Source organism: Sciurus carolinensis, chromosome 3 (genome assembly GCF_902686445.1).
Source record: "Sciurus carolinensis chromosome 3, mSciCar1.2, whole genome shotgun sequence".
NCBI classification, from domain to species: Eukaryota; Metazoa; Chordata; class Mammalia; order Rodentia; family Sciuridae; genus Sciurus; species Sciurus carolinensis.
In genome coordinates this window covers 16,750,022-16,762,638 of record NC_062215.1, presented here as the reverse complement: position 1 = coordinate 16,762,638, position 12,617 = coordinate 16,750,022, and the positions used below count along the sequence as shown (strand labels likewise).

At 37.7% G+C, this 12,617-nt stretch overlaps 1 protein-coding gene across 5 annotated transcripts in view; it reads right to left on the bottom strand.

Annotated features, from left to right (window-relative positions):
* Window positions 1–12,205, bottom strand: part of Cdc27 (cell division cycle 27) — a 56,251-nt gene extending 44,046 nt beyond the window's left edge. For 4 of the 5 annotated variants that reach the window (XM_047544705.1, XM_047544706.1, XM_047544707.1 and 1 more), the window contains exons 1-2: window positions 12,051–12,205; window positions 2,637–2,712 (exon numbers count right to left, since the gene is read on the bottom strand). In XM_047544705.1, the coding sequence (XP_047400661.1) occupies window positions 2,637–2,712; window positions 12,051–12,077 (103 nt within the window). In that variant the 5' untranslated portion in view covers window positions 12,078–12,205. Of the gene's footprint in view, window positions 1–2,636; window positions 2,713–12,050 lie in introns of those variants that run through there. The other variant, XM_047544709.1, reaches the window with a different exon arrangement.
* Window positions 12,206–12,617: the final 412 nt, after the last annotated feature.

The window sequence follows — 12,617 nt, the reverse complement described above, 5'->3', positions numbered from 1 at the left end:
CCCGCATCTTATCTATTTATATATATCTATTTTATTTTATTTATTTATTTTTGGGGGGGAGGGTACTGGAGATCGAACTCGGGCATTCAACCACTAAGTCACATCCCCACCCCTATTCTGTATTTTATTTAGAGACAGGGTCTCACTGAACTACTTAGCACCTTGCTTTTGAACTGAGACTGGCTTTGAACTTGTGATCCTCCTGCATCAGCCTCCTGAGCCAGTGGGATTACTGGCATGAACCACTGAGCCCAGCCTGTCTGTATTTTTAATATTCTTATCTCTTCTCCTTTTGTGACAAATGCCTAACAAACCTCTAATATTCTCCTTCTATATCGTTACAGTAGAGTTACTAAGCACTTACTACTAGAGAAAAATCCAAATAAGAGGCAGAAAGGTTGAACTATCAATTCATGCTGGAACACACAAAACATACACAAAAAAAGCTCATCTGCAAACATTACAAACTAAAAATAAAAACTCTTGGCAAGTAATCCAATGGAAACAATACGAAAAGTAGAAAAATGAAATAAAACAAACGAATAAAAAGAAGATAGTGCTGTTTCTGGTCTGTACATGTACATAAAAGCATTTATATACCCAATATACCACACACATGTATATGTAAATATAGTAGAGATGTCAACAGTTCCTAAATTAATTTATAGACTTACATGGTTACAGGGTCAGCATTGATAAAATCTTTGCGTAATTTCAGCCATACATTCTTTTTCTTTTCTTTTTTTCCAGTAATGAGATTTGATGCCAAAGGCCCTTGTGCCTGCTAGGAAAGCACACTACCACTGAGCCACATCCCCAGGAGCCTTTGTGTAATTTCAAAGTAGTAAGAAAGTGAACATGGAAAAATAAAATTACAAAAAGGGTAAAGACTTCTTATTAAAACATGAATTTTGAAGGAAAAAAAAAGCAATTATGGGAGACATGTCTTAGTAAATATCAAAAGAATATAAAGTGTTAATTATAAAATGATATGCTATTGAGTTAAAACAGAAAAGATGACCCAGAAGTACATCTGAATCTAAACTACTCAAGAGGTCAAGGCAGGAGGACCACAAGTTCAAGGTCAAACTGGGCAATTTAGCAAAACCCTGTCTCCAAATAAAATAAAAAGGGGGTTGGGGATATAGCTTAGTTGGTAGAGTGCTTGCCTTGCAAGCACAAGTCCCTGGGTTCAATCCCTAGCACCGCAAAAAAATAAATAAATAAATAAATAAATAAATAAATAAATAAATAAAATAAAAAGGGTTAGGGATGTAACTTAGAGGTAGAACGCTCCTGGATTCAATCCCAAGTAACTGACCTCTCCCCTGCCAAAATATAAAAAGAAATAAAATTTACTAATGGAAAAGAGGAGAGAGTCTAGCAGCAGAGCCAAATATTTTAAAAAGTTTAATATAAAACCAAACAAGAGCCAGGTGCAGTGGTGTACACCTGAAATCCCAGCGCCTTGGGAGACTGAGGCAGGATGATCGCAAATTCAAGGCCGGCTTCAGCAACTGACTGAGGACCTAAGCAACTTAGCAGGACCCTGTCTCAATATTTAAAAAAAAAAAAAAAAAAAAAAAAAAAAAAGGGCTGGAAATGTACTTCAGTGGTAAAGTGTCCTTGGGTCCAATCCCCAGAATGCCCCATCCCCCTCAAACAAAACAACCTTCCCCCAAAATAAGTAAGATATCATGTGGGGGCCTGGGAGAGTGGCTCAGTGGTAGAGCACTTGCCTAGCATGTGTGAAGCACTGGATTTGATTTTCAGAACTGCATATAAACAAATGAATAAAATAAAGATCTACAACATCTAAAAAATATTTTTTAAAATGTCATGTGGGCTTCGTTACTTAATAAATTAAGTAATAATATAAAAGAAGTTTTGGCTCTTATCTTACTCAATATATTACTATAAATTCTTTGAAAAATTTTAATGTACCAAGAACCATATATTTAGTATAGTTGTAAAATGACAATTTTCCAGCTACTGAAGCAATAGGAAAAATTATAAAATGTCAAAGCTGATTGAGTTCAAATAAATAAAAAAGTTAAATATAAAAGTCACAATTATCTACATCAGCGTCTTAGCAAAAGAATAATAATTTAACGACAGAACAAAACACATTACAAAAGGTTTATTGAGCATTTATTACCAAGTTAAATGGTTGTGCCAAGTGCTTTAAATACTTTATCCTGTTTACTTTTTCAATTCCATAATTCCATATTTATTTTATAAATGAAAAACCTGAAATGCTCAGACATTATATACCTTTCCTGAGGTTACAAAAATGTATACTTAAGTGACAGGATTAGGATTTGTGGCATAGCTATGGATTCTAAATCCATGTTCTTAGCTATAGAAAACAGACTCTACTTAAAAAAACAAACCTAGGGAAAGAAATCCTAAAAACTGAGAAATGATTAAGTATATCAGTCTGTAAGCCTAAATCAACTCTATGGTTATTAAAATAAACAAAGGGAACCACATAGATAAAAAGTAAAGTTTTTATGAACTAGTGATCAATTATAAAGAAAAAAACAGGAGAGTTATACTAAGAATCTCGTTAGTCATAAAAGTGATGGAATTTCATGCATTTATTTATAGTTCTATATAAATAAAAATTTACAAACCTTCTGCATATAGTCGCTCTGCCAGGAAAACTGCATCTCGGTAAGCATAGTGGTTTAGTGCTTGCCATATCGCAGCCTGCAAGTGAAGGAAAAAACAAATACACGTACAAATGGTTTCAAAGTTACTCCTAGCACAGAGCTTTGAACATAAATATCCTTAATTAAGTGATAAACCCCAATGCCCACAGAGCAAACTCCACAGTATGTATGACTCTTGACATATCTGCGTTTACTCACTCAACCTGCATTACTTTTAGGCTTCTGTGCCTTTGTATATCCTTTTTCTTCATCAGGGAATGTTGGCTCCCTTACCAACTTTCCCTAGTAAGTTTCTAATTCTTTCTAAAGACCTAGCTTAAATAACATGTATTTCCATAAAGCTTTCCTGACTAACCTCTAGCCATTTCTTTTTTTCACTTACTTCTTCAGTAGAACATTCATATATATTATAGTTATCTGTTTACAGGTCTGCTTACCCTACTAAATGACATGCTTTTACCAGCAGTGGTTTTCAACCACTTTTCATGATATACATGAAGGAAATGTACAAATGTATGTCATCCTCCCACAAAAACTTCCCCACCTATTACCTTCAATGCCACCTAATTCTCAGCCATCAAGAAAGCAGATTGGAAAATAAATGAGTAAAGTTATCATAGGACTAATCTTTAATCCATAAGAACTTTGCTTTTTCTGTTAGAGTCAGGGATCATAACATAAAAGTATATTTATGAGATAGGACATTTTAAGTTAAGAATAATCAAAACTATCTATATCCATGTACTATATCCAGCTCCAGAAATAAAATATTAGCAACTATCTTTGAAGTCTTATGGGCTCCTCCAGCATATGTCAATAACATAACTTCTTCTGGCCTTAAACAGGAAACTACCACCCTGAATTCTGTTGCCCTTTCTTCCTAATTTGATACATTTGTGCCTATCATCCCTAAGCAGCAGCACATTTAGTTTTCCCTGTTTTTCAACTTTAAATAAATATAACCCTACTCTGTATTCTGCTGTGATTTATTTTTAAAACCCAATATTTGTTTTGAAAATTCATGCTGGAGTTTGTTCACTTTCAATGCTGAATAAATAATATCTCTATTGTCTAAAGATATCAAAATATTTTTTATATGGGCATCTGAGTTATTTCTAGGGTTTTTTTTTTTGTTTTGTTTTGACAGTTATATCAATTCTGCAACAAACACTATTTTTTTTCTTGGTAAGGGGAATTGAACTCTGGGGCACTGACCACTGAGCTACACCCCCAGTCCTATTTTGTATTTTATTTAGAGACAGGGTCTCACTGAGTTGCTTAGCACCTCGCTTTTGCTGAGGTTAGCTTTGAATCTACAATCCTCCTGCCTCAGCCTCTGGAGCAGCTGGGATTACAGGTGTGTACCACTGTGCCCAGCTAACACTACTGTATTCATTTCTTGGAGTACATGTTTAAGGAGTTCTCCAAATTAGGATATATACTTAGGAATAAAATTACTGAGTTATTGAATGTGTCCATCTTTACTAAATAATGTCAAATCATTTTTAAAAGTCATTAATTTATATACCAAATAACAGTAAGTTTCTATTTACTCCATGGCCTTATGTACACTATGCATTGTCAAACTTTAAATTTTTTTATTAATCTGAGAAAATAAAAGCTTCCAATTAATTTTAAAAAACATTTTTTAGATGTTGATAGACATTTATTTATTTTATTCATTTATTTATACGTGGTGCTGAGAATCAAGCCAGTACCTCAAACATGCAAGGCAAGCACTCTACCACTGAGCCACAACCCCAGCCTCCATGTGGTACAGTATAAATTTGGGGTTTGGTATACATTTACATATAAGCTGAAAATCTAGTCTAGGTAATGGGAGCTGAATATGTTACCTAATAGAAATAATAGGTACTTAATAAATATTTGTGGAATTAAATTTAAGTATTTAAAAGAAAGGAGCCAGGTGTGGTGGGCACACCTGTAATCCCAGTGACACAGGAGGCAGAGGAAGAAGAATTACAAGTTCTGGGCTGGTTTTGGCAACTTAGCAAGACCCTGTCTCAAAAACTAAAAAATAAAAAGAACTGGGGCTGTGCTTCAGTGGTAAAGTGCTCCTGGTTCCATCTCCAGTACCAAAAGAGAGAGAGAGAGAGAGAGAGAAAAAAAAAAGGTAGAAATGGACAAGTTACCAACTTAAAAAGGTCCTTTCTCTTTCACATTTTAGTGACTACTACGGTGTTAGTGTCTTAAGAAACACTACTGCTGCTAAGAGTAGAAGAGGCCAAGTTCGAGGTCACAAGATCATAAGTTTGAAGTCAGTCTCACCAAGGTAGCAAGACCCTGTTTCAAAATAAAACATTTTAAAGGGCTGGGGATGCAGTTCAATGGTTTAAAACTGTGAAAAACTCAAAGCATTCTCAGAGAATTTCAACATTTGGATTGCGCAACTTCAAAAATATCACTCAGAAAACAGTAGGCTAAAGGGTATGCGAATCTAATTTGACTCAGCAATTATTTCTTTTCTTTTTTTTCTTAGTTTAATATAAAGGATTCCTTTGACTCTTGCTAATCACAATGACGAAATCACTTATGAGCTTTAATCACCTACAAAATAAAGACTAAAAACACCTACTTCAAAGACAGGCATATGAAAGTCTAGCTAAGTACCTGACTAAATTGTAATCCCCCCCAAAAGTATATCTGGTCTTCTAGTACTGGTGTGGCCTAGGTTTCTGGAATCACACAAACACAGACAAGTACTTTTCAAAATGACACTAACTTAAATTATGCAACTGCAGTAATACTGAGAGGAAGACACACCAAAAACATTTACACTTGTAAGGCAGACCATAGTTTCGCCTGGATTACTTTAGTAGTATCTTTATTGGCCTCTGTGAATTCTTTTCCATCCTATGAGCCATTCTCTCCCTGTGACTTTTTCACAAATCAGATCTGACCATGTTACCCTTTTACTTAAAATCCTTCAGTGACTTCTCATTGTTCTTATTTAAAAAAATCTAACCACCAAACTCAGCAGTATGGTACAATTTGTGCTTACTTCTCTCTTTTTTGACAGAGCTGGAACCCAAGCTCTCCTTGTCTACACCTAGGCAAATGTTTCTTCCACCACTGAGCTACAGCCCTAGTCCTTTTTATTTTATTTTTCAGACATGGTCTTGCTAAATTGCCCAGACTGATTTCAAACTTCCGGACTTCCTGACTCAGCTGCCCAAGTAGCTGGGATTATAGGTGTGTGCCACTGTGCCCCACTTCCAACCAGTTCATCCTTTATTGTATTTTCTTGTACTCTGGGAGTCTGTATTGAAATTCAGTGATAAACAGAATTATTTTGTAATGCAAATAATTAACCATCTAATTACTCTTTTATGAAATCTGAAGATTTCTTCAGACCCTACTTGTTTAAGTCTGTTCTACGTGAAAGAAAATGGTGAGTAGCGGATTTGATGTTGGCGATCTATGATCAAATTTGTGTGCCACCACTTTTAGTAGTATGAGTGTGAGGGAATATTTAACTTTTCTCAGCTTCAATTTTCTCCTCTGAAAAATGGGGCTCTATTTCTAGGTGCTGTTGTGTGGTATATGGGATGATATAGTGCTCCTAATAAACTGACTGGCATACATTTAACATTTAAAATCTTTTCCTTTCCAATAAATATAATTTATAATTTTTATCGTAATATAATTTCCCTAGTCTATTTACTACAATTGCTTTTTTAAAAAACATATAAGCCAAATATAAGACTCAAGGGATTCACCAGCTACTTTAGTACTACTAAGGATTAACAGGAAAATTTGACACATATACACTAAAGCTATACAGTCCCACAACTCTTAATTTTTTTTTCTTTTTTTCTTTTTGTACTGGGGATTGAACCCAGGGGCACTTAACCAGTGAGCCACATCTTCAGCCCTTTTTTATTTTTTATTTTGAGACAGGGTCTTGGGCTGGAGATGTAGCTCAGTGATAGAGTACTTACCTAGGATGTGCAACACCCTGGGTTCAATCCCATGTACCACTAAAGGAAAAACAAAACAAAACAAAACAACCCTTGAGACAGGGTCTCAATAAGTTGTTGAAGGTGGCTTTGACCTTGAGATCCTCTTGCCTCAGCAGCTGAGATTACAGGTATGCCCCACTTTCTTTTTTTTTTTTTTAATTAAAAAAATTTTTTTTATTTTGGTACTGGGGATTGAACTCAGAGACACTCAACCACTGAGCCACATCCCCAGCCCTTTTTTTGTTTATTTAGAGACAGGGTCTCACTGAGTTGCTTAGCATCCTGCTTTTGCTGAGGCTGGCTTTGAACTTGTGACCCTCCTGCCTCAGCCCCTCCTAAGCTGCTGGGATTACAAGTAGGTGCCCCTGCACCACTTTTTTTTTTTACTTTTCAAAGTTAAAGAAATGAAAGACAATAAAGTATCATATTCAAGAATCTTAGCCTTTTCTGAGTTTAAATTAAGCTTTACTCAGAACTTCATTCCTTTAAAACTAATTTTGGGGGGGGGGTGATGATAGTGTGGATTGAACTCAGGGGCAATCTACCACAGAGCCACATCCCCAGTCCTTTTTATTTGAGACAGGGTCTCTTTAAATTGTTGAGGCTGGCCTCAAACTTGTGATCCTCCTGCTTCAGTCTCTCAAGGTGCTGTGATTAAAAGCCTGCACTACACCCAGTCTTTTATTATCAATTTTTAAAAGCATCAGAAAGATAGTGATGTCAGCCAACACAAACTTATAAATCCGGAAGTTAAACCCGCCACTTATAGAACCCCACCTATAGCTTCCATCATCCCCACTCTGAACAATCACCTCTAAATACCTGAGAGATGTTTCCTCTCTTTGGGGCATGGGGTGGAGATCAGATTACTATGAGGCACTACAAATTGGTAGCTGATGATGAACAGAGCTAAAATAAGCTCTTGGTTATTCATCTACCTTTGCCCAACTGATGGTGTAGGCCTCCTCCTAATAGAACAGTACTCAGTGTGCATCAGCCTCTAGAATTCTACAAATTAATGCCAGATGTAGGAACTGCTGCTAAAAAAAGTTATGAAGCCAAACAGAGCAACATTCCTTCCCTCCCTTTATCCCCACAAAATGTTCAAGAAAAATGTCACTGATTGAATTAATGGCTTAGTCCTTGGTTTCATTAATTTAAAAGTAAACAGCATAAGGTTGCGAAATTCCTTACTTGCTATTCTTAAACCTGAAATATTATTTTAAATGTAAACAAGTATCTGTAAGTTGTACTCAGACTTAAATGTTACTACTATACATTGTTTTGTTCTTGTTTTTGTCAAAAAAAGAAAACAGCTGCTTTTCAAATGACCGTAACAGCAATGAGTAATAAAAGTTTCAGTTGATACAAGAAGTTATAAGGAAAACAAACAAAAAATCTAAGACACCACTGTGGTCTCTTATAGTATATATTTTAATTTAATGTAGAGAACTCTAATTTAGTTTAGGTCTACATCATTGTTTTCAATCTGGGCAAATCTTTCTCCCCCATTTAGCCATGTTAGTGATAAGGGAAATGAAGGAAAATCTGGTGGGTAAAGGCCAGAATTATTGCAAAATGCTCTACAACGTACTCCCTCCTACCCCATCCTCCCCTCTAACAAGTATTAGCTTGCCCAAAATTTTGTACCCAAATTAAGAAACTCTGGCCTATAGTACCATGTAGCTGGGTAATTCTAGTAACATGTGTATCTCTCTAATTCCTACCTCTTTCTTCCTTGCCAATAGCAGCAGATTAGTATTCCCAAAGCAGTGCTTTCATTATGTAATTCCTCTACTCAAAAACTCTTTTGCTCATATAATGGTTATTCATTACCACATCAAATCTAAACCTCTCGGCCTGGAGGTTTATAATCTGCTTCTACCTGGCTATTAAAACCTTCTTTTTGTTCTCAATTCCCACTGAAGTCAAGGTTACAATATTTTGCTATTCTCCCTAAACCACATTATAATCTTTGGGATTCTGCTCATGCTATTCAGTGCCATGAATATTCTTTCTCATCTCTATCCATTCGAATTCTTCCAAAATTTTAGGCTTTAAGTTATGCTCCTTTATGACGCCTTTCCCATTCTTCTGGACTAAAAAGAGTTCTTTTTCCCCAATTCCTTTATTGTTATTTGTGCAATCAAATACAAACTGACTTGTAACATCATTCCATTTTTCCTATTAAGCCTAACTCCTCATAAGATTAGGAGTTAGGGGCTGGGGAGATAGCTCAGTTGGTAGAGTGCTTGCCTTGTAAGCACAAGGCCCTGGGTTCGATCCCCAGCACCCAAAAAAAAAAAGGATTAGGAGTTATACCTCAATTCTTCTACTTGATAGTCTCACAAATATCTACAATTTGTTTAAAACAGAACATTTAATTGACCTCCTTCACATCTGCCCCATCCCTAAAGGATTCTCTTTTCTTAAATAGCACCACCAAAACGAAATTCAGGCATTCTTTTTTCTTTTTCTGTACTGCGGATTGAACCCAGGGTCACTTTACCTGTAAACTACATTACAGCCCTTTTTATTTAGAGGCAGGGTCTTGCTGAATTGCTAAGGCTGGCCTCAAAATTGCAGTCCTCCTGCATCACTGGGATTAACTGTTGTGCACCACCACACAGTCATTCTTGATATCCACCCCACCTTCACATAAAATCAATTTCCATGTCTCACTGGTTCTACCCCTCCCAAGTATTTCTTGAATGTCTACCTCTAAAATATTTCTTAAAAATTTATCTATTTCTTTCCTACTACACTACTACTCTAGTCTATATTACCTTCATCTCTAAGGATACTATTTTTACTCTTGGTACTCCCCTCCCCAACATATTTTTCCTACAGTAGCCAAACTATGGTACTCTCTGAATCAATATTAATGGTGTCCATAGATATGTTATTCCAAGTCAAAAAGTACTTTTTCTCTATCTAACAGCTTCAAAATGATACTGTGTATACAGTATCCAATTACTATATTGCTTACTAAAGTGATTTTCAAAAGGTTTGTTTACAACTTTAACACTTCTAATTGTGAATTCTTACTCCTGGGAATAATTGATAAAATTAAAAAGTGATAAATAAAATGAAATTTCTGCCTCTTCTTTACAAAGTCAATTTTATCAGGTAACTTTTATAAACATCCAAATTAGCACTGATTCAAGTCACTTATGCCAATGTATCTTCCATTTATATATGTATCATAGCAGACTGGCTATGCCATGTTAAAACTTTAAAGAGCAGGGAAGAAAACCAGTTGCTCATTTTATCTGTCAACTTTTTCCTACGCCTAGTAATACCTAGTAAGCCTGAGGCATTCCAAGAAAGGAAACTATTTTCTAACTATTCCTTTTCAAATATATGGAATCAGTGTCCATTTTTTTAGACTAACTTATATCATCCTATTTTTATTCTCTTACTTACTAATTAATTCCCATTTTCAATACTATCCCTGATCAGTTGATTTTCATAATTGTGGTCAAAGTTGCTTGCTCCTCCCACTGTTAGAGATTCCTTCTTAATTGGCTTCTTCTTACACTATAAAATTACAACCAAAATTCTCACCTAGTCATATTCCCCCTTTTGTTGGTACTGGGATTGAACCTAGGGTTATTTTACTAATGAGCTAAGTCTCTGGTCCTTATCATTTTAAAATTTGAGACAGGGTCTTGCTAAATTGCTGATGCTGACCTTGAACCGGCAATCCTCCTGCCTCAGCCTCCCAAGCTCCTGGGATTACAGGCATGTGCCATCTCGCTGGGTTCACTTACTTATATCCTAAACTTATCATCCCAAAATCTAATTGGACAAGCTTGCATTAGGAAGGAAATAAACAGAGAGACACACACAAATTTGACTTTTAAGCCTTAAAAATATTTAAGTGTATTATTTCTGAGAGTACTTTAAGGAAAAATAGGAGACATGATGGGTACTACCTAGAATAAGCTACATATTTCTATTCCGTGCCATGCTTTTATACAGGTTGAAATGACTATAAAATTGTTATTCTATGCTATCACTGCAACTACTTTATCACTTCAGAAGTCTTTTAGGGCCAGAAAGACAAAATTATGAGAATATGAAACAGAAATTAATTTAAGTAATCTACTTATCCATTTAATTTCATGTTGGGTCTCAAAAAAAAAAAAAAAAAAAAAAAAAAAGCTTTGGAAGAACTGATACAACTTAGAAACAGGTAAATTTCCTAAGATACAATCCTGCATTATGTTAATTCAAACACTAATAGCTGTTACACATAAAGGGATGGAAATGAAGCCAAACTTGGAAAAGTGAGCATTTCATGCTGTGAAGAAAACTAAGGAAATATAAAACTAGTAATGTATTGAAATATTTATTTGATATCACATTAGAAATTTCTAAAACTGGTTTGCTTTATAGCTTCAAAGTAAAGTCCATGACTCAATGACAGCAGTTGACAGAGGTCAACTCTTCTGACCAAATCAAAGATCACACGGTGGGATGAAGGTCTTCCAGACCTGGTCCATCTCCGAGGGACAAAAGATTCAATTTCTCCAGATGGCAGGGGGAAAAGGACTTGGCACTGCATCACACACTTAAAATCCAATAGGGTTTCCTCCCTGGTAACAGCACTGTGCGTCAAAGCATACCTTGCTGTAGTGAGGTTAGTAAAATGGATGGAAAAACCATCATTTATCTTTCATTTCCTGAATGTCTTATAAACATGCACCATGAAATATTTCTGATCCTCATCACAGGTAATGGAAAAACCCAGATTCGTCCTTTCCACTCCCTTCCCTTGTATAGGTGCTTGCACCTCGGGCGCCCGGGGCCTTGGAGTTCTTGTCTCAGATCATCACTGTCCAGTGGGGAATCCACTGAGCGAGAAAGACAACGTGGGTTACATTGTCTGGCACCAAAACAGAAATTAGTATTAAAAATATCGATCCTACCCTCTCATCATATAACAAAAACAAAACCAAGAAAGACCCCGCAAACTTGCCCCACCATTATGAAGATCGTACCAGCTCGGTTCAAATGTGCTTCTCAATCATCCTTCTGGCGAGAGAGCACCTGGGGCGCGTTTTCGGGCCCTCATCTCTCACCCCCCACCCCGCGCCAGGCCAGGCCCCTGGACTCGCAGGAGGGGCTGGCGGACGTGGGCTCCGACGGAAAAGCAGGCATTACCCCCGCAGGCCACTCACACTGAGGGTGGAAGTAAGGTAGGGCCAGAGGTAACACGGCTTAGGTCGCGGGCAAGGCCTCGGAACTGACGGAAGAACGGCAGGACCCGCAGGCGGGGAGGCGGGAGAAGCAGCCAGGCCTAGGCCTCACCAGGCCGCGAAGTGGCCATACGCGGTTTCCTGACTGAGGCTGCGAGCCAAGTCTCAGAGAAGGGGGTTATCATTACCTGGACGGGTTCCTGCAGGACCGTCATCCTTGAGGCTCAGGCCCACTTTCTGCAGTGCCTCAGGCCCCCCCCGTAGCGGCTCCGGCCCCGCCAGCCCCGGCTCATTTAAACTCAACAGCGACCGTTACCGGGGGATGGGGGAGGCCGAGCGATTGCCGAGTACCTCCGAGCGGGACACGGAAATATCCGAAGTGTAGAGATACAGGCGAAAGTAAGACGGAAAGGCCCGAAGGAGATCGAAAATACCCGAAGTGAGTCGGCCGAGATGGCGATCGTTACCGGAAATTATCGAAGGTTACCGGAAACTACCGAGTTTGATCCAACGCGTAGGTTCCTCTTCTCAGCCACGCCTTCGCCCACGCACGCCACGCCCAGTCGTCCACGCTACACGCTGTCCGGCCCAATAGGCAACCAGCAGACTGGGCGTGGCGCGGCGGATCGGGCGGGGATCGTTACGTGGCGGAGTTGCAGTCTGGAATCGCTACTCCCCCACTTCTGGATTAGCTGGTCAGAGTAGAGAGAGCAAAGGGTAAAACACCCCAATTTGGGGCTGACTTGAATTAACCG